The sequence below is a fragment of the Abramis brama genome (genome assembly GCF_963993115.1).
Source record: "Abramis brama genome assembly, chromosome: 3".
In the NCBI taxonomy this organism is placed as follows: domain Eukaryota; kingdom Metazoa; phylum Chordata; class Actinopteri; order Cypriniformes; family Leuciscidae; genus Abramis; species Abramis brama.
In genome coordinates this window covers 15,666,204-15,686,005 of record NC_139965.1, presented here as the reverse complement: position 1 = coordinate 15,686,005, position 19,802 = coordinate 15,666,204, and the positions used below count along the sequence as shown (strand labels likewise).

Sequence of the window (19,802 nt, the reverse complement as noted above, 5' to 3'; positions counted from 1 at the left end):
CCAAAACATTCCGATGCGAGACCACACGCACAAATGAAACACTTTGGAGAATGAATTTCTAAACAAATATCTATCTAAATATATATAGAACAATCCGTATGCATAGAGTCTTATCCAAAACAGATGCAGTGACTTCAGGAGGGAACTTACAGTAGAGTGAAGAGTCAATGTTGGCTCCATTCGTAAGTATTATTAGTCCTCAGGGCTCCAGTAGACACCCAGTGTGAATAAGCATGTCCATTCAGCCGCACGCTCTGTGAGTTCACAGGATGAAGCTGAAGTGAATGTGACTATCTTCTGAGTTCCAGCTCTATCCCTGCATTCAGACCGTCTGACTTTCCCTTCTGCGCTCTGTCCCTTTTCCCTCCTCCCGTCTCCTTTCACTCTGCGCTTCAGACAGATTCCTCCTCCCACTAACTCCGCTAGCAATAAATCCTCACTCTCTCAGACCTACCGAAAACAACTGTGATATCATGTTGATTTGAGAGGAAACTCAAAATGTTTAAGTTTATGATTTGAGGCATGTTGTCTTTTGCACTTGCATAACGTTTCCTTAAGAGTTCTTATGAGCTATAGGGAAAGCTCGGATAAAGTGTTTGACAGACAGAAATGTTCAAGGTGAGCTGTGTGGGTGTGAAAATTGTCAGGTCAGTTTAAAATCAAGCAGGAATACAGTGAGTTGAATTACTAAGAGTAGAACTAGACACTCCTCTCTGAGATTCTCATTAGTTAATAGTGGGCTGAAGAAAAAGTTTCTAAATTTGAACTCTCAACTTTGTCACATTATGGAGCATCACTTTTGCAAACCTTTGCGATTCCATCAGTGGATTTGCAGCGGTCGCTGACACAACTCTAAACTGTCAGTAAAGGTGCGAAATTGCGAAATGTGACATTTTCATGTGGCAAAAAAAGTCGTACTCTCTATCATCAAAAGTGTAGCGATGAATGAAGCACAGCAGCAGCACCAGCAGCTTTCTGTTGGTCAATGTGGCAAATCCACGTGAACCCATTTCGAAATCTGCATGGGGAAATCTTTCACCCTCACACGAAATTCCTAATTGCATGGATTCCTATTGAAATTATTGGATTTGAAACATTTACCGAACAACAGCACAAGTAAATGTACCTTAAAACTGGCACGCAACATGAAAAAAAAACTTTTGTTTAGAGTGTTGCGTCAGCTACAAATCAAGAAAAAATGTTCTTAACATAAATTACCACATAGACTCACTCTTATAATAGCACACACCACACTTTTTACAATATGTAAAATGTATGTGAGTGCATTAATTGAGCAACATAGTATGCTTTCACATACCCATCCTCAACCTAAGCACAAGCTTCAATCTTCAGCACAATGTTAACATCAAAAACTAACATAAACTCTTCTAAATCCTCACATAACAGAACACAAATTTCCTGTTTCACATTTTTCCCAAAAACACATAAAATTACATAATTGGTCATTTCAACATTTACTCACCCAATCCACTCACACCCAAAGCAAGCTACTAGAGCAATGAACTAGAAATCCACTGCTCATTTAAATACAACACAAATTTATAAGTAAAGTAAACTTCCATTATAAACATTTCAGTGGACTGAAAAAAAATAAGTTAGATTGTGTTGCAATGGCTTATTTTAAATACTTTTTTTAAGGTGTGTGTGTGTGTGTGTGGGGGGGGGGGCATCTACTAGCAGGGGCAAAAGAAACCTTGACCCCTAGGATGCCTCACATCAGGGGCATCCAAACTCTTTCCTGGGGGGGTCACTGTCTAGCAGAGTTTAGCTCCAACTTGCCTCAAAACAGCTGCCTGGGAGTATGCCTAGTTAGACATTAATTAGCTGGTTCAGGTGTGTTTAATTGGGGTTGGAGCTGAACTCTGCAGGACAGTGGCTCTCCAGAAGCAGGATCAGACATCCCTGTCTCACATTGTAAAGACTCTGCAAAGATGATTCTGTCTCACTTAAGAAAGGAAGGTTCAATATTGGAACACTGGAACTACAATTTTCCTATCAGTCACTCATACAGGTGGAACTATATTCTTTAAGCTATTTATCTGTTAATAGCTTTTTGGAAGAGAAATTGGCAGAAATCAGTACTGGATGGATTTTCTGCAATATAATTTTTTTTCCATCATAGATATGATACAAACTTTCAGCTGTTGTAAATCGGCTGTAAATCCCAATTCCTTGGGAAATAAATCTACCATCTGCTATAAAACTATCAACAGCAACAACATAAAATTGTGTAGCATTTGATAATAGCTTTTATGATAAAGACCTAACTGGTACCATTTCATATCCATCCTCCACTGCTGCTCTATACTAAGTAGTGTGCAATACATTTACATTTATGCATTTGGCAGACGCTTGTATCCAAAGCGACTTACATTGCATTTCAGGGTACACATTTTTTTTTTTAACATTCTTATCAGTGGTTTGCTTTCCCTGGGAATCGAACCCATGACCTTGGCATTGCAAGCGCCAATGCTCTACAGTTTGAGCTACAGGAAAGCATATAGCAATAGAGTTTCACATACTGGGCTACAACACAAACGCTTTGTTTGTGCAGGACTCTACAACACACTTTATCAGTCAATAGAGACAGTAACAGTAACTGTCGTGTACTGGAAGCAGCATCAAGACTAGAGCTGCCAAAATACTCAACAGCTTAATCAAGAGCCTGACTCAGTCTTATGCCCGGTACACATTGTACGCTTCTGGGCTGTCCAAGACGAAAGATGACCAATCGTGCCGATTTCTGTGGTCGTTGCTCCTAAACGTTGGTCCTACATTGTACAGTGAGAGAGGTTCAGAGACGGCCGTTGTCACGCGACCAAAGACAGCCTCTGATAATTTTCTGAGTGTCAGAAACTTAGCATGATCATCTCACAGTGTGTTTGCTGCTACGACCTACATCTATTGACTAACCAATAAAAATGCAACATGAAATGGCGTACTGATCAACGCAACATGCCGCTAAAACTTAAAACTACTTACCTCAAGTTCCATTTGCAAAATTGGCATACCAAGTTGGCCTCTTTTCCCTAGCCATGATGACCACGTCCATATTCTCCTCTTTAGCTTCCTCCTTTTTTTTTTTTTTAGTGCACATAAAAACCACAATTGCCAAAGTGCGATTCATCTTACTTTATTTGTTTACCACCAGCACATGCTGATGACGTTTAATTCTTCTATACTAACTTGCGTCATAGCCTACGACTCAATAGTTGTCATCATCATATCGTCTACATACACACTCAAGTTTATTAGATCCATGTTGAACAGTGTGATTTGTAATGACCTTATGGGATTGCCGAAATCCAATTTAGGCATTAGTGCTAAGAGAAATGCTGTCTGAGGGGTGGACGCTGTCCAAACTCCCATTTACTTCATAAAGCAGACTTCCTTGGTGTTCTAAAGTGTACTGTGGTGTACTTCCTCCTTTGCTGTTATCAGGCACAGATATGACTGAGAGTTGCATCAAACACTGAATTTGTACAGAAGAGACTGCTGAAGCAAAGTTAAAATCCATCAGTGAGTGAAATTAGATTGAACAAGAGAAAAAAAATGAAACTGCAATCATATGGTCACTTGTTATGATATTTCGACAATGTAAAAGCCAAATTTTCTGACATAAAAAAACAGGAGTTTGTTGCAGCTCCTTTAGTTTAGCACAAAACTGCTGAGTACATTGCTGAAATGAACTGAATGGCCTTTCATTTAGATGTTATCTAGCAACAAAAAAACATGCTTAGACCAAGCATTTTCCATCCAAACAAGCCTCTCCGTTTCACATCCCCTCCCTCTCGCTCTTGTTCTCCTGGTGAGCACCAGAGTGACTGATGTTCTCATAACCACACTTTCCAGTCTGCCTGACCACCAGAGGGGCATTAGGTCCGTGAAAAAGTCTGCCTCGAGTTCCAGGAAAAGCCAAAGGGAAATCCTACTCCTCTCAGATTCCACACTTGGAGAGGTGACAAACCTATTCCAGCTTCAAACCTCAAGAAATTTGCTGGTTAAAATTCACATGACTCCATTAGTGTGCACAAAATAATATTTAAAGGAATGAAATGTACTCATCAGTCTCAGTCTACTGAGTACATAGTAGTCAACCTCGCAACAGTTCCCCCAAAAACCAAAAATGGCCATCATTTGCTCACCCTTTTGTTATTCCAATCTGGTATGTTGTTGTTTTCTACAAACAAATGAGAAAAACACCAAAAAGGCACCACAGAAGTATTGACTTATACCCTAGTAAAGTTCAAAACTTTGGGGTTAGTAAGATAAAAAAAGAAAAGAAATTAATGCTTTTATTCAATAAGCATGAAACTGATCAAAAGTGACAGTATAGATATTTTTTGATGTTAAACAATTATTTCAAATAAATGCCGTTCTTTTGAACTGTCTATTCATCAAAGATTTCTTGGGGAAAAAAATGGTTTGCCTAGTTTACACACAAAAATATTAAGCAGATTTCAACATTGATAATAATAAGAAATGGTTCTTGAGCAGAAAATCAGCATATTAGAATGATTTCTGAAAGATCATGTGACACTGAAGACTGTAGAAATGATGTTGAAAATTCAGCTTTGCATCACAGGAATAAATTACATTTTAAAATATATTTAAACAGAAACCAGTTATTTTAAATTGTAATAATATTTCAAAATATTTTTGTTCAAGTAAATGCAGCATTGATGAGCATTTACTTCTTTCAAAGACATTAAAAAACTTACATTAAAATCTTAAAATCTTAGTTCATCACACAAAGCTGCGGCATGACTTCAGAATCTTCAATTTGTTAACAATAATAATAATAATGTAGTGAGGGTTGAAGCTCAAAGTAATGTGTGATTTCAGTCTGCCCAGCTATATAAAGGGTTCTTTACATTTGAGAGAGGATACTAATGGTACCATCACTGTCATGCAGTGTGCCAAGTGTTTATAATAGTTTCATGGTTATCCTTGTCTATTGAAAACAGAAAAAAACATGATTGTGCTTGAGAATAATGGAGCATTACAAAGGCTACTCTGCGTATTTAGAGAGATTTTTTTTTTTTTTAAGCAGGAATTGAAAACAGGATTGGAACATAATACAGACTGACTGACCTTCCTATGTACTGATAACAAAACAATTAGACACACCTGTATCTCTGTTTTCATGCATCAGCACTGCAGAAAATACAAAACTATGATTTTACAGTATGATGTGGGTGACTGCTAAATCTTACCTCAAGGTCATTAAGTGAATGAGCCAGACTTAGTCGTTTAGCTGGACCTGTTGGTTTTCGAACAGAGGAGCGTCCCCTTGTGAGTGCCCAAAATAAAGATCCCTGAGAGGAAAAACATTAACCAGAGTTAATTACAATGCAAGTGAAATGCAAATGTGAATAACATTAATAGGGCTGGGTTAAAAATATTTTTATATATATTTAATCGATTCTCAATTCTCATTTTGAAGAACTGATATCGATTATTTTAAGTCTCATGAATAGATCTTTCATCTATGCTGTTTTCATTTGATGAATGATGAATTGATGAACAAAGCTTTGTAGCGCCTCCCACCCAATTAATCACAATAAGCTTTGTGTTTTGTTATTTCTGATATGGAACTGATAGGATATGAAAGTGTCAGTGGTCAAATTCTGTCAATTTTATTACAAAATTCAAATACCATTATGCAATAAATACCATTACCATTTTGACGTTTGGCAAGTTCAAGCGAAGCGGCAGCGCATGCTAACTGATAATCTCTTCTGCTTTATTACTAGTTGCAGCACAAATTAAACATGAATGAACATAATTTCAGAATCAACAGAATTTATGTTGAATGATCAGTACAACTTACTGAAATCTGCATTATATCTCGTGTAATCGCTCAATCAGTGTTTCAAGCGACAAAAGACGGCAATAAAACACCTTGTAAATCATGACACGTCATTACTTTTACCTTAGAAAAGCCATTCAAAACTCGCTAGAAAGAATGAACTCTAGAGAGGAGCATTTTACTAAATGTATGCACTGTATTGCATATTCATTGTATTTTTACGTAACCTGTTCTTCAAATCCATCAATCCATCAAGACAGCCACCATTAAAATGTTTAGATTTAGAAAAAAAACAAAAAAAAACAATTAGGAAACATGATTAGGTCATTAAAAATGTATCATTATAATGTTAATATAAACATTTTCTTATGTACAATTTAAACATAAGTAGCCTACAAGTATATTATAGTGATGTAATACTATAATAACAACTTGTGTTCCTTCTATAGGCTAGTTTATAGCATAAATTAGAAGATATTTTTTTCAAGAGGAAATTTGCTATGTACTGTACCTGACAGGCCCCAATTAATTGTTAGTGAATCCAATTGAACTGAATTGAAATCGAATTGCAAGCTTGTAAATCGAAATCGAATCGAATCGTGAAATTTGTGTCAATGCCCAGCCATAAACAATAATGTGTGTCTTACCATAAAGTGGCATAAAATAATATTAATTTACAATCGTATTACTTAAAACTAATTTGTAGTCTAATAAGAATTTTTCCAAAAAAATTATTATCATAAACAACATTTAGGTTAACACCACTAAAAATTCTAAATAAAAACAGATTTTTCATGTACTTTCACAAAATAAATGTAACATATTGATTATATTACTGCAACAACACTGACATTAAAATTGGTTTAAAAAAGTTATTATGTAAATTATTAAATCAAATGTTTAACTTAATTTAAATATTAATACTCTTGTGTTCCATCTAAAAAATGTCCAACTAAAATTTAGGCTTTAAAATTAAATCGGAAGGATTAAACATGTCAGAGAGAGACAGATGACCCAGCAATAAATCATCTCAGTGAAAGGAAGGAAATAATTTTCCTATGTTCCTTTATGGCTGACAAATTGTTGCTAGGTGACTCCCATAAAGCTAAAGCTGATCCATCCGGAGTAATCATATTGAACTGCACTAATCAACCCAATAGCTCCATCTGCTGTGCCTGTTACTTGCAGCACCATCTGTTCCTTGAACCATTGTATTAAGCCCTCTAACTTAGCATGGTGTCAATAAACCTGCCATAAGACTGACCGATGGGCAGACAGCAAAGATTGTCTACGATCTACGATCTACTTGAGAGAAGAAAAACTAGTAGAAAAGTCAAAAACAATAGTGGGCAGTCAGTAGAAAGATTATTACATTGTTGTGTTGTGTTGTATTGTAAAGTTATTTTAGTGCTTACAAGTATCACTATTACAATACTTAAAGGGATAGTTCACCCAACCATTACTTACTCACCCTCATGTTGTTCCAAACACTAGATATTCAATCATCTTCAGAACACAAATGAAGATCTTTTTGATGAAATCTGAGAGCTTTCTGTCCCTCCATTGACAGCTTCACAACGACCATTTTGACTCTTCAAAACGTTCGTAAAGAGATTGTAAAACTAATCCATATGAATTGAGCGGTTTAGTACAAATTTTATGAAGAGACATGATTGCTTTATATGATGAAGAGATTGAATTTAGGCTCAGATTTCAATAAAAAGTGTAATAATAAAACAAATTCAAAGATAAAGTCATCAGAGATTTTCTTTCTGACCTTGTTTTCCCCGTCCTTCTGCTTGGCTGCGCTACTGAAGAACCTGGTCGTCAGCTCAAGCTCTGAGGTGAAGTTCATTCTCTGAGGATGTTTGAGATCTTCAAGTGGTTTGTATCTGAGAGTTGGAATTTGTTCCATAGCAGGCGGCAGGGTGCTAATTGTACTTTTGGGCTCATCGCTGTCCCTATCCAACAAGCATTCAATGCTGTTAGGACGAGACTTCTGCCAGCGAGCTTTTAAGCCAATGGACGGTCTGCGTTGACTGGTTCTCTGTTTAGGTGGCAAGTTGGATTGCATATTAAGAGGAAGAGGAGTAAAAGCTGAACCATCCACCATGGCTGAGACACCTGATTGAGTCGCAGGCTGAGCAGCTCCTGTTAGCGGTTCAGACAAAAGGCACCTGCACTCTGGTTTGAGGAGTGCGCTGTTCCTGTGCTGGGAATAATACGGTGGTGGATTGGGAATGTTTGGAGATGTGAAGCTCCACTGGCCAGTGAGACTGTCTCTATCCTCTGGAGAAGCAATTCCGATCCCGCTGTCGCTGCCGCTGTTCCGTGGATTTTGTTGTCCTTCGTCTGGATTTTCGCTGTCGAGTTTCACTCTCAGTTTTTCAATATAGTCTCCCATGTCAGTATAGAGGACGGACACGAAGTGCGAAATCGAGTGCGGAGTTTGAGGAAACTCCAAACAGCCTTGAGTGTCTGGATCTGGAGTGCAGGGAATCCCAAAGTGCCTCATGATACTTTGGTGCTCCTTGTGGTTGTAAAGCTCTGGATCTATGAAAAAGACATGGCATAGTGTCTTCAGGGTGCTCGTCTGTGTCACAACGCCAATATTTTTGGTCGAATCAACCGAAACAAGGCCAAAGAACCTGCTGTCTTCCGTGCAAATGATGCAAAGTGCCAGGTTCTCCGCTGGGTAAGATGCCAGAACGACGTCTCGGTCATCACAAAGCTGAATGCAGTTGCATTTGATTCTCATCATGACCAATGAATGAGTCTTCTGCTCAATACCAATCTGACTGATGCATTCACGAATGGCTTGCAATGCCTCCTCCTCAGATTGTGACGTTTCTAGCTCCAGTTCCATGGAGTTGATGTATCCCACAATCATTGAAACGTTTAGGATGCTGGAGTCAGATACAAAGTCATTCTGACTCTGAAGGTCTGAAAACACAGAGTCCTCGCTCACGACTCGAGATGTGTCATCCTGTGAGAGACTATCAGTGTGGCTTTTGGATTTATGCTGCTGCAACCAATAAGACATATCTGGTTCAGACAAAGGTCTTTGTTTTCTCTGCTTGTCTTGATTGGCGGTGCCCTGATCGGAAATCTCAAAGACGGTGTCAAAACTTCCAACTGACTGAAGCATTGGCTCCCTCATGTCCATGCTGTTGAGATTAGCAGGGAAGGGGTCCTTTTTTCCAGGATTGAGCCATGGCAGTTTACTCTTACTCTGACAACCCAGCTCCTCGTCGCTGGAGCTGGAGGCCATGGGTGGCCTGTCAACAGATGTGACCAGCAAACACAGTGACCGTGATGACGTACCGATCAGCTTCACCACAACTTCATGTGATGCCTCAGACACATCTGTATCATTCACACGCAAGATGCGGTCCCCAGGTCGTAGTCCGACACTGTATGCCGGACTCCCTTTTATTATTCCTTGCAGAATACATGGTGCTTGGCCGGCAATTGTAAATCCGTAGCCAGCTCTGCCACGCTCCATCTCCACCCTGCGAACCGCCGGGCTGGTGGGACGGTCCAAAAGTCTCATTGTCGACTCAGCTGGCTTCAAAACTCTCATTTCGGTGATGGAATTCACAATATTAGCACTTTGTACAGGTATATCAGTTTCGTTCAGATACAATTCCAACCATGAAAAATCATCTTGGTGCACTGCTAAGGGTCAGACCTGAGGGGAGTAATGTGACTGAGGTTAGAACACATGAGACTTGTCAATGAAGAGTTATTAGAAACACAATATATATGTACAACAATATATGTACAACAAGAATACAGCAGACGTTAAAGAGTGGCCTAAAGGGAGAATATTTTTAATACATCTGTCTCCTTGTATTTATATTTTTGGGAGTGTAAACTGTAAAGAGTTAATGAAAGGTGAAAAACCTTTGATATTTCTGCCATACACTATATATATATATATATATATATATATATATATATATATATTTGTGTGTGTGTGTGTGTTGCTATTCAGTTATTTTAAACTATTATCTACGAGACAATTAACCAACTCGTATAAATTGAGACTGCATGTGTGTGTACCTATACATGTTTTTTATTTATAATAATTTACAAATATTTTTTAAATATGTAGTATTATATTTTATTATATAAACAATGTTATATAAAACATAATAGTTCAAATATTTGTACAAATTGTTTTTCTTTTCTTTATATGCCACAACGCAGGACTACTTCAGTAAACAAAACAAAAAAGTTTTAAAGGTTATTAAAAATATGACTAGAAATATATTATTGAAATATATTGTATCTGTCTGTTCTTTTATCAAAGTGTCATTCACGTTTATCATTAACATTTAGTCAAATATTTGGAAAAATGTTAATGATAAACGTGAATGACACTTTGATAAAAGAACAGACAGATAAAAGTTACAAGAGTAAGTTATCTAGCAGTAATTCTACACAGCTCTCGGATGTAACGCTTAACATGCCAAACACTTTTCATTCACGGGAACTGTTACATGTAAACAAACTTGTGTTTCAAGCGCACCTCTTTCACTTAACGTTCACATATCTGTTAAAAACAAATGTTTACACCGGCGCTTACCTGTTTTTAATACCAGTGTTTGTCTTCATTTATTTCGGAACTCCGTTCGCGCGACGTGCTTAAACCACTGCCATTCACTATTGTTGGGAATACAAAGCGTCATTCTCTTGTCGCTATGGCACCGTAACGTTTGCAAAGTGATATCAGCTCTCTCATTGGTCAACAGACACGTCAATCACGTTCGATATTCAAATATATACGGCCCTCTCATTGGCAGTTGGAAAACCCATGCTTAATGATTATGCTTTAATGTTTGCGGTCTACTAGTGTATACGGGTGCTGGTCACTGAGTGCACTAAATACGATTATTTTGACGGTAGGAATTAACGTACATGTATTAAACTGCATACATTAACATATTAAGTATTAAAAACAGCGTTATTGCATGTAAACTATGGCAAGATTACAAACGGCGATCTCAAAGTTGCATTCAGGCGATTAAATCTTCCTGATCTACAGTCATTTGACATACAGACGCGTAAAATACAAGTTTACAGCTGCAGTGCATTTTTTAAATGTTGGTTTCTATTCATGGCACCACACCCAGGCCGCTAAGCACTAACGCCTTTCCTCTTATCAACAGGGACCTTTTATGAACGCCTGACAGGTCAATTCATCACAGACGAAGAAGAGAGGTGTTGTTGAAATGTATTTTTGTTCTCCGTTTGCATAACCTAATGTTACATGCTCAATTTGGAGCACAGCAGAAAGGATTATCTATCTTGTCTTCACATTAAGAAGATGAATTAAAGAGCATGTGGTGATGCATTAACCATTATAATGTTTGGGTGCCAGTCAGGTTCAATCTATCTGGCCACTTTTAGGAGTGTATAAGGTAAAGCGACAAACAATGACATCCAAGATGATTAAAAAAGTATGTTTTAAAAAAAAAATCTAGTTTAAAATGCATGTGCCAGGTTCTTAAAAAGGTACAAATTTTTAAGTAAAGATAATGCAATAGTAGGTGTATGGTATGCTACTCTAAACTCAGACTTTGATTTGGCAGATAATAAAAATGAGTGTGTGTGTGAGTGTGAATGTTTATTCCAAACTATACTAACTAACTATACTAAAGCCAACATTTATTCATTTTTCAATAATTTCCTTTTCGCAATCTTTAAATGGTTGGACCACCTAGACATTTTTGACACAAAAAATCCCCATAAATGTATTTAAGTCACTTTAAGTTCATTGCATTTTTATTTTATTTTTGTAGGCTATATTTTAACAGATCAGTGTCATATTTTTGACCGATATGCATATAAACTGCTACCAAAACAAATGCATTCTGTAACATTTACTAACATGTTACATTTGCTAAATTGTGCTAAGCTGTAAAAGTGTATGGTTGGTTACATCAATCTTTAATAGTACAAACTAAGCCTCCATTTTGAATCCTTGTCAACTTAATCCAGTTTCTATTATCACCAACCATTTGGTGTTATATGTCTACCATATTTGACATGGAGTTTACTTAAACACTGTGTCCTCTTATAGGGATCATTAAAGTGATAGCTGTGTCATTATAGAGATAGTTCACCCTAAAATGAAAATTAAGTCGTACATTACTCACCCTGGTGTTGTTCTAATGCCGTATTCTACTTTTAGTGGTCCATAAAAGAAAGAAGGGAATACGGCATTAGAACAACACCAGGGTGAGTAGTGGGTGAGTAATGTATGACTTAGTTTTCATTTGAGGGTGAACTATCCCTTTAAAAGAGGTTGTACATTTTCCGTTGTGTTGTGGCTCATTTCCATTGTGTTGTGGATTCATTTCGTTGTGTTGTGGCATGTGGCCAACTTCTCACATGTTGCCAGTACTTTGCCACTCAGAGTCAAAGTGTCAATGTCTGGGTGATGATTGTAGAAATTTCAAATGTGATGATTATTTGCATATGCCAGCCACAGTGGCAGATCCTGGCATAGCCAATAGACAGCCGCCTATAGGGCGGCAACACACTGAGGGACGGCATGGGGCACCACCCACGCATGCAGCTTTCAGAGCTTTTCAGCTTTCTTCTCATTTTTTTGTAGTTCATTTAAAGCAGTTTCTATGTTTGATTTTTGATTTCACCTAGGGAACCAAATAAGCCAGAACCGCTATACAGCCAGCCAGCGCACAAGAGAGTACCCACACGTTTTGTCCACTTCAAGCACTGATTACATAACAATCAACTTTAATCTTGTGAGATTTTAAGAACATTTTGAGTCAGATAGTTTGAATAAGGTGTGGATAAACAGTCATTTCTTCACAAATGTGCTTGTGTAGGTTACATCTGTCAACATTTCTGAATAACATATTCATTGTAGAAGACTTAACAGCGCTTAAACAGGTCTAAGATGTACCACTAACTAGTTGGTTATAGCTTTTATACTTAGCATAGCAACGCCTCCTCGGCAAAGACAAAAAATAAAGGTCCTTAATCCGTATCTGAGGTCCTGTCACTCAGGCGTGGGTGTTCCTAAACTCTTTGCGACCAGTGGGTTGGGCCAGGAAGGGGCAGGCTGAGCAGGAATCATCTTCTCCAAGAGGTTCATCATTCGCTCCTGAAGCTGGAGGCTCTGCACCTGCAGGAAGTTTTGCTGATGCATAACGCGGCGAACTTCGTGACATGCCTCCTCAACGGCATGGCTTATCCTGCGTTGTTCCTGCAGCATTGCATCCATGACACGCAGCTTCTTTCGGCGCAGTGACACATTTGACAGCCTCCGCCTCTTACGTGGTTGTGACCTGAAGATGGACAGCCATGCAGTTATACTTCCATGATTATGATTCTGAAATGGATCTGAGATCTGATCAAACATGTTACCTTGTTTCAAAAGAACTTCCAGAGTTGTCTGTTAGGACTTCATCCTCATCATTGATGTCTCTCTCCTCTGAGGAACCAGTGTACTCTGGTAGAAACCCACTTGGCGGAGCTGATGGGGGCACAGAAGACTCGATTTGAGAGGTGGAGGGGCCAGACGTCGAGAGGCTCGGTGGGCTCATATGGGCATGATCTGGTACCTTTGACAAGATCCTCTCAATGGATTTGTAGTACGGCCAATCAGGTATAGCATTCCCACCATTTGCTGTGTACTTCAGCTTCCTGTTAGAAAAGGATGTTAAACCATTGTTTTGCAGAGTACTTAAAATCGAAACAAAAGTTGCGATAGTCTTTTCTTCCCTATTGTGACATAGATATCTGAGTGAAACGGCTTCTTGAACAGGAACAAATGTATGACGGAACTTGATTTTGTCCATCGGGAATTTATTTGATAATTGAAAGGTTGTGGTTTGCTATTGCTTTGATCACATGTGAGTGGCTATCCTGATCTCGCTCTAGTAAATGCCATCAGAGAAGAGATGTTATAATAATAAATACTGCAATATTCCATAAAAATAAATAATTGTTCATTTTGGTTTCATGGTGACTTTAGTTTAAAGGCACAATATGTAGGATTTTTTTTAATTAAATATCCAAAAACCACTAAAACAATGTTGTATATTTTGTTGACTTGTATACTTATATTATCCCAAATGTTTCCAACAATGTTTAAATCCAGAGAAATCAGCTTTTTTAACCAGTGTAACGGCCCGTCTCAATATGTCGCCTGTCAATGACGTCATATCCGCCTTACCCTCGATATCTGGTTTTACTTCCTTACAAACCATGGAAACATCAAAGACTTTAATATATTACAGGCGAGCAACTGTTTGGAGACCTTTATCGACAGAAAACTAAATATTGTTATAGCTCAAAACAGTTAGTCTTATTTGTTTTAATCTCTTGTTTTCTTAATTTACTGCAAGTAACATGTTTGTACCATGCCTCTGAGACAACACTATTTTATCACGTGGCTAACATTTGTAGTAACAGTAATACAGCATTTTCTTCTCCATACAATATATTTTAAAATGAATTGCATGCCATTTAGCTACACAAGTTATCCAGCTTTTATTAATATGATATTCTAATATCAATCGAGCTTACTGCAGTGTGCAACAGGTGTCTCATAGCAGCCACTGAGCGAACGCACAGTACAACGCACGTGGGTAGTTGACGTGACGTGGCTTTTTTACCGTCACAGAAGATAAAAAATAATTTATTTCACATTTTCATCATTTAGAATACTGTAAATGGTTAAACATTTTCTTATTTTACATGAATTTGTTGTTTTAATACCCGAGTTTTGTTTTTGTTTTTTACGACTTTGAGCCAAATCTCAAAATCGTCCAATGGTGTGACGGTAGACAAAATTATTTCAAAAATATTAACTTTTATAAATAATGTTTAAAAATCTTAATGAACACTCCTGGCATAATTGTGCAAGTGTCTATTTCACTAAGTGGCCATCACTTTTCCTATACATACATTTCTAAAAGTGTAGGAATTTCATAAAGTTTGTCACAGAAAAAAATGTCCTTTGGTGTTATGCAATAACCTGATATTAAGTTGGGCAATATCATGGACAACTACATTTAGTTGAAAGACCCCATTCAAGGTCATGTGACTGAAGACCCCTATGAAGCCCATGAGCAGTGCACATGGTAAGTATTTCTCTCAGAATTGTTCAAATATTTAACTATGTTTTCAGACCACAGAAGTTGTTAAGTTTTTTTTTTCCTTTGGTGTGACACCCCTAAATTTCATTTTTTAATTCAAATTTGTATTTTTAACAGCAGGACTATGTAATATTATGCAAATGTATCATGCCAATTGCTAATGACAGTTCAGCTAGTATTAGCATGGTTATTAACTGCCACAAAAGCTCAAATGTCCTTTGGTGTGACAGGAAATGTCACAGGAAATGTCCTTTGGTGTGACACTTTGGCCTGTCACACCATATGACACAGATGTCACACAATAGGACAAGACCTCCTTAAGAAGCTATTAAAACAAATAGATAAAAGTTTCAACAAAAAACAAATGTCCTCCTTTATAATTGTTACAATAAACACTATATATTCTGACTCTTTTTATGCAATGACTATCCTTTTCCTTTTGTGACGTTTTGTCCTATGGTATGACAAACATAAAACAACAGAAAAATATACTTATTTTAAAATATCTTTTAAAAAAAGAGTCAAGTTTGGCATTAGGGGAGTTACAATAATGTCTCCTCTTAGATAGGTACAATTTCAAACAGTTTTGTAAGGTTGGCGAAAAAGTTTTATTGACATTCGTAGGGAAAAGTTTATCAAGTTCAGCTATTCATGGTGAAAATTATTCTAATTAGTACTTTCATGTAAAATAAATATCACTTTAAGAAAATAGGCTAATGTTTTAATAATGTGAACAATTCTGTCTCAAGTATTTTTTTAATGTTATTTAATATAATTTCTTAGTTCTTTTTAAATGTCACACCATAGGACACATTTACAGTACTGTTGAGTGAAAATGTGAAAAAAATATGTTAAGTCATTGACAAAATGAATGACCACTACTATTTTCTGAAACTGCAGTTTTCATACTCCATAAATATATGTATTTTTTCTTAAAACGTTATGTTTTAAAAAAAAAAAAGTACTTTTTCTTGGCCATTTGTCAACCCTTCAACACACACAAATGTGTTTTTAGTATGATTGTTTTGACCAAGTAAAACAGCGCTGCGTTTTACTTATTTTTAAAATGTATTTTTTAAAATTGCCACAATTTTAATTATTTTTATTTCAATTCTACTGTATGAGTAGCAATTCAGCACTTGCAGCTGTTTCATTAGAATGAAATAAAATAATGTGAATTTAAGTGATCAAATGTAACAACGTTCAGGGTAGAAAGAGGTGTTAAATGTAACTTTAATCATAAAATAAACATAAACAACAAAACAAAAGCATGTAAGCATAATAAAAACAGCAACGCAAAATGTCCCAGGCTCTTTGCCTCGTCCTGCTTCATACCACAGTAACGTTAATAAAACTTTAATACATTAGCTCATCCATGAACATGATTTCTGCTTGAATCCCATCAGATTGTTTTGTGGAGGTGAAGACAACAACTCCCATGATTCACTCATTCTCCACACTCATTCACAGCAAGCTACGGTGTTGTTATTATTTTGAATTAGCGACCTCTAGCGGCGAAACTTACATACTGTGCCTTTAAGCTACTTCATATTGTCTTAAAAAGTGTATTAGCTTAAGAGAATGAATCAGAAATGGTAAGTCAGTTATTACTACACTATTCTGGACTAAACTTGGATGTTTGGATAAAGATATAGGCCAAGATAATGACTTTTGGTGGGAATTTTTGAGGCTATTGGTTAAAATGAACCATTTTAAAAGCTCTATTATGCAGTTTTAAACACTTACCCAGTTGTTTAGTGTACTATAATAGTTGAATTCTGTATTAAATGGCTAGTAATGAAGCTCACAAAATGGTCAAAAGTCATTAGCCTACTATTCCTAACCCTTAAACTGAATGAAATATAAATTAACAGCATCATATATTACATCTCTCTAATCTAACTGAGCATGCAATACTTGTACATGGTTTCTAGAAACCGAAAGTACTTTGCTTGTGGCGGACTCTAATTTTCGTCATCACCACAGTCCTCTTCTGTTCGTTTGAAGTTCGTTCGATTTTTTATTCCGCGCAGAGACGAGTGAGCGAACTCTAGGTAGTGCGCATGCGCCGAACGCGTGCAACCAACCTCGTAGCCAGTGGCGTTCACTCTGAAAGAGTTGCGAAGTCTGAGCGTTTACCCAGAGTAAGTTTACCTGGACATTTATCTTACAGTCAATTTAAAATGTCTACAGCTTACTAAGTTGTAAGAGTAGACACTTGTAAACAGATTATTTTTAATTATTTAAAAGTCTTTTAAAGTCTTTTTAAAGACTGACTGACTGACAGACATATATATATATATATATATATATATATATATATATATATATATATAAGATAGATAGATATATAGAGTGTATTTACTTGCCTGAATTGGAAAGTCATGTTGGTAATCTTCATCTTAATCTCCTCCCTGTGTCGCTGTTCGCCAGTTAATTCATAAAGTTGCTTAGCCATTGTCTCGTAGATCTTAGCATTGCGCTTAGCCTTCTTTAGCTCTGCCACATACTCTTCCCAAATGTACACAAGAGCTTTCATCTCAGAATCCGTCCAGTTACGAGCTCTCCTGTGCTTCTCGCTCGAGCCCGGCACAGTGTAACTAAAGCAGAGGTCCTCGGAGGCCATTTTATGAACAGATTAGATATCTTTCGTTCAGGTTTAGAATTTAAGCTCGGTTCTCTCTCAGTGCAGTCTGTTTTCCAGGCCTTACTTTGCTTTCTCAAGCATGTGCTTGTGTGTGCTAGAGACAGGCCTTTGCTGCCCTTCCCCCCATGCTTAGTTAAGAGGCCTCAAAATGGCACCTCGAGGGCTGGAGCAATCGCTTTAAAAGCTTTTAAAGAGGGAAGTTCGTCAGCATGATGTCAAGTTACCCTGGCAACAGTCTGCTAAGGCCCTCCTCTTCTAGCCAAACCCTTCCCCTTTTCCTCTACTCTTTTGTCTCTGTCACTCTGCAGCAAAAAGCTTTTAGCTGAAAGCCAACAAAAGTGGGTCGGGCAGGCAGAAAATCTGCATGTGAAATACGACTCCTCTGGGGACTGGAAAACGGCAGAGTGTGCTGTTGCCAAGGCAACCGCTCTATCCCCAGACCACTTAGTCTGAGCATTTATGAGCTTAAAAGCTTTTAATAGAGAAGAAGCTCGACTAATGTTGCAGAGAAAGTGCATTTGCACCTAATATAATGCCTTTAAAACTACATGGTAATTGATGTATTGAAACAAAAATGATGTTGTTTACGTGTCAGACACGAAAGCAAGCGATCAGACTGATTTGGCTTTAAACTCAGTCGCAGGGCTCTAAAAAGGTTTTGGAAACATGCACATAAATAATCGCATGCTAGTTACTGCATGGAACTAGTTTAGGTTAAAGTAATTACTCCTCTGGCCCTCTGCCCTTTTTACCACAGTACATTTGCCCCCAAATACTTCCCCCTCTCCGACCCCATGAGTCTATCAGATTATGTCCTCTATCACAGACAACAGGGGGTCTCGGACAGGACAATGGGGGAAGTGCTTTTGGGGGGAGGGGGTGTATCTTGTGCATTCTTTGACAGATTAACAGTTGAGATGACACACGGTGCATGTGCTTCTTTATGGCTAACTCAGTGTTAACTGCATTATGTGCTTCGCCCATCTGTCTAGACGCATCACCTTCACATTCAACTTCACTGTTTTGAGGCATTCCTGACCGAGATGAGCACAAATCTACAATAAGGCCTAGGCAAGCTCGACTTCATAATCATTCAGTACTCTGAGCATAAGAAAATATGCTAGAAATGTTATGTACTGTTAACAAGTAACTAGAAAGTGGGGTGGATGATAGTTGATATAATGTTGATGTATTTGAACATTTGTATAGATAGATAGAACGACAGACAGACAGACAGATAGATAGACGATAGAAAGAACGACAGACAGACAATATATAGATAGATAGAACGATAGATAGAAAGAACGACAGGCAGACGATAGATATAGACAGATGATAGATAGAACTACAGACAGATAGATAGATAGAACAACAGACAGAGATAGATAGATAGATAGATAGATAGATAGAACAACAGACAGATAGATAGATAGATAGATAGATAGATAGAACGACAGACAGACAATAGATAGATAGACGATAGAAAGAACGACAGACAGACAATATATAGATAGATAGAACGATAGATAGAAAGAACGACAGGCAGACGATAGATATAGACAGATGATAGATAGAACTACAGACAGATAGATAGATAGAACAACAGACAGAGATAGATAGATAGATAGATAGATAGATAGATAGATAGAACAACAGACAGATAGATAGATAGATAGATAGATAGATAGATAGAACAACAGAGATAGATAGATAGATAGATAGATAGATAGATAGATAGATAGACAGATAGATAGATAGAACAACAGACAGACAGAGATAGATAGATAGATAGAACAACAGACAGACAGACAGACAGACAGATAGATAGATAGATAGATAGATAGATAGATAGAACAACAGACAGACAGATAGATAGATAGATAGATAGATAGATAGATAGATAGATAGATAGATAGATAGATAGATAGATCTGATCCAGGGTTATGTAACATAGAACATTAAGAGCATTAATTATCAGGCTGGATCTTCTGCCTGTAGAGGAAATGACCTGGTCTTAGGAGGGACCAGATGGTCTGTTAATTTGTGTGATGTTCAAATTTTAATTCAGAGAGAGAAGCCCTTTTTCCATATTAATAGGTTCTGTCTAGTGCTTATTTTGGGCCTTTTTGAGAATACTGGTGTAAAATGGCTGTCTACCAACAGTTTTGTCAAGTAATAAAACATG

The 19,802-nt window shown here is 37.3% G+C and overlaps 2 protein-coding genes across 2 annotated transcripts in view; both read right to left on the bottom strand.

Moving 5' to 3' along the window:
- Positions 1 to 10,519, bottom strand: part of rgs12a (regulator of G protein signaling 12a) — a 35,733-nt gene extending 25,214 nt beyond the window's left edge. Inside the window, exons 1-3 of the mRNA XM_084108145.1 lie at positions 10,425 to 10,519; positions 7,611 to 9,524; positions 5,238 to 5,339 (exon numbers count right to left, since the gene is read on the bottom strand). Of these exons, the coding sequence (XP_083964271.1) occupies positions 5,238 to 5,339; positions 7,611 to 9,416 (1,908 nt within the window). The 5' untranslated portion in view covers positions 9,417 to 9,524; positions 10,425 to 10,519. The remainder of the gene's footprint in view (positions 1 to 5,237; positions 5,340 to 7,610; positions 9,525 to 10,424) is intronic.
- A 1,496-nt stretch (positions 10,520 to 12,015) lies between these two features.
- On the bottom strand, positions 12,016 to 17,853 carry msantd1 (Myb/SANT-like DNA-binding domain containing 1). The gene is made up of 3 exons (XM_084109685.1): positions 17,336 to 17,853; positions 13,235 to 13,509; positions 12,016 to 13,155 (listed from the first exon to the last, which is right to left on the bottom strand). Exons 1-3 carry the CDS (start codon positions 17,594 to 17,596, stop codon positions 12,867 to 12,869), a joined length of 825 nt encoding a protein of 274 aa, XP_083965811.1. The 5' UTR covers positions 17,597 to 17,853; the 3' UTR covers positions 12,016 to 12,866.
- Between the last annotated feature and the right edge of the window lie 1,949 nt (positions 17,854 to 19,802).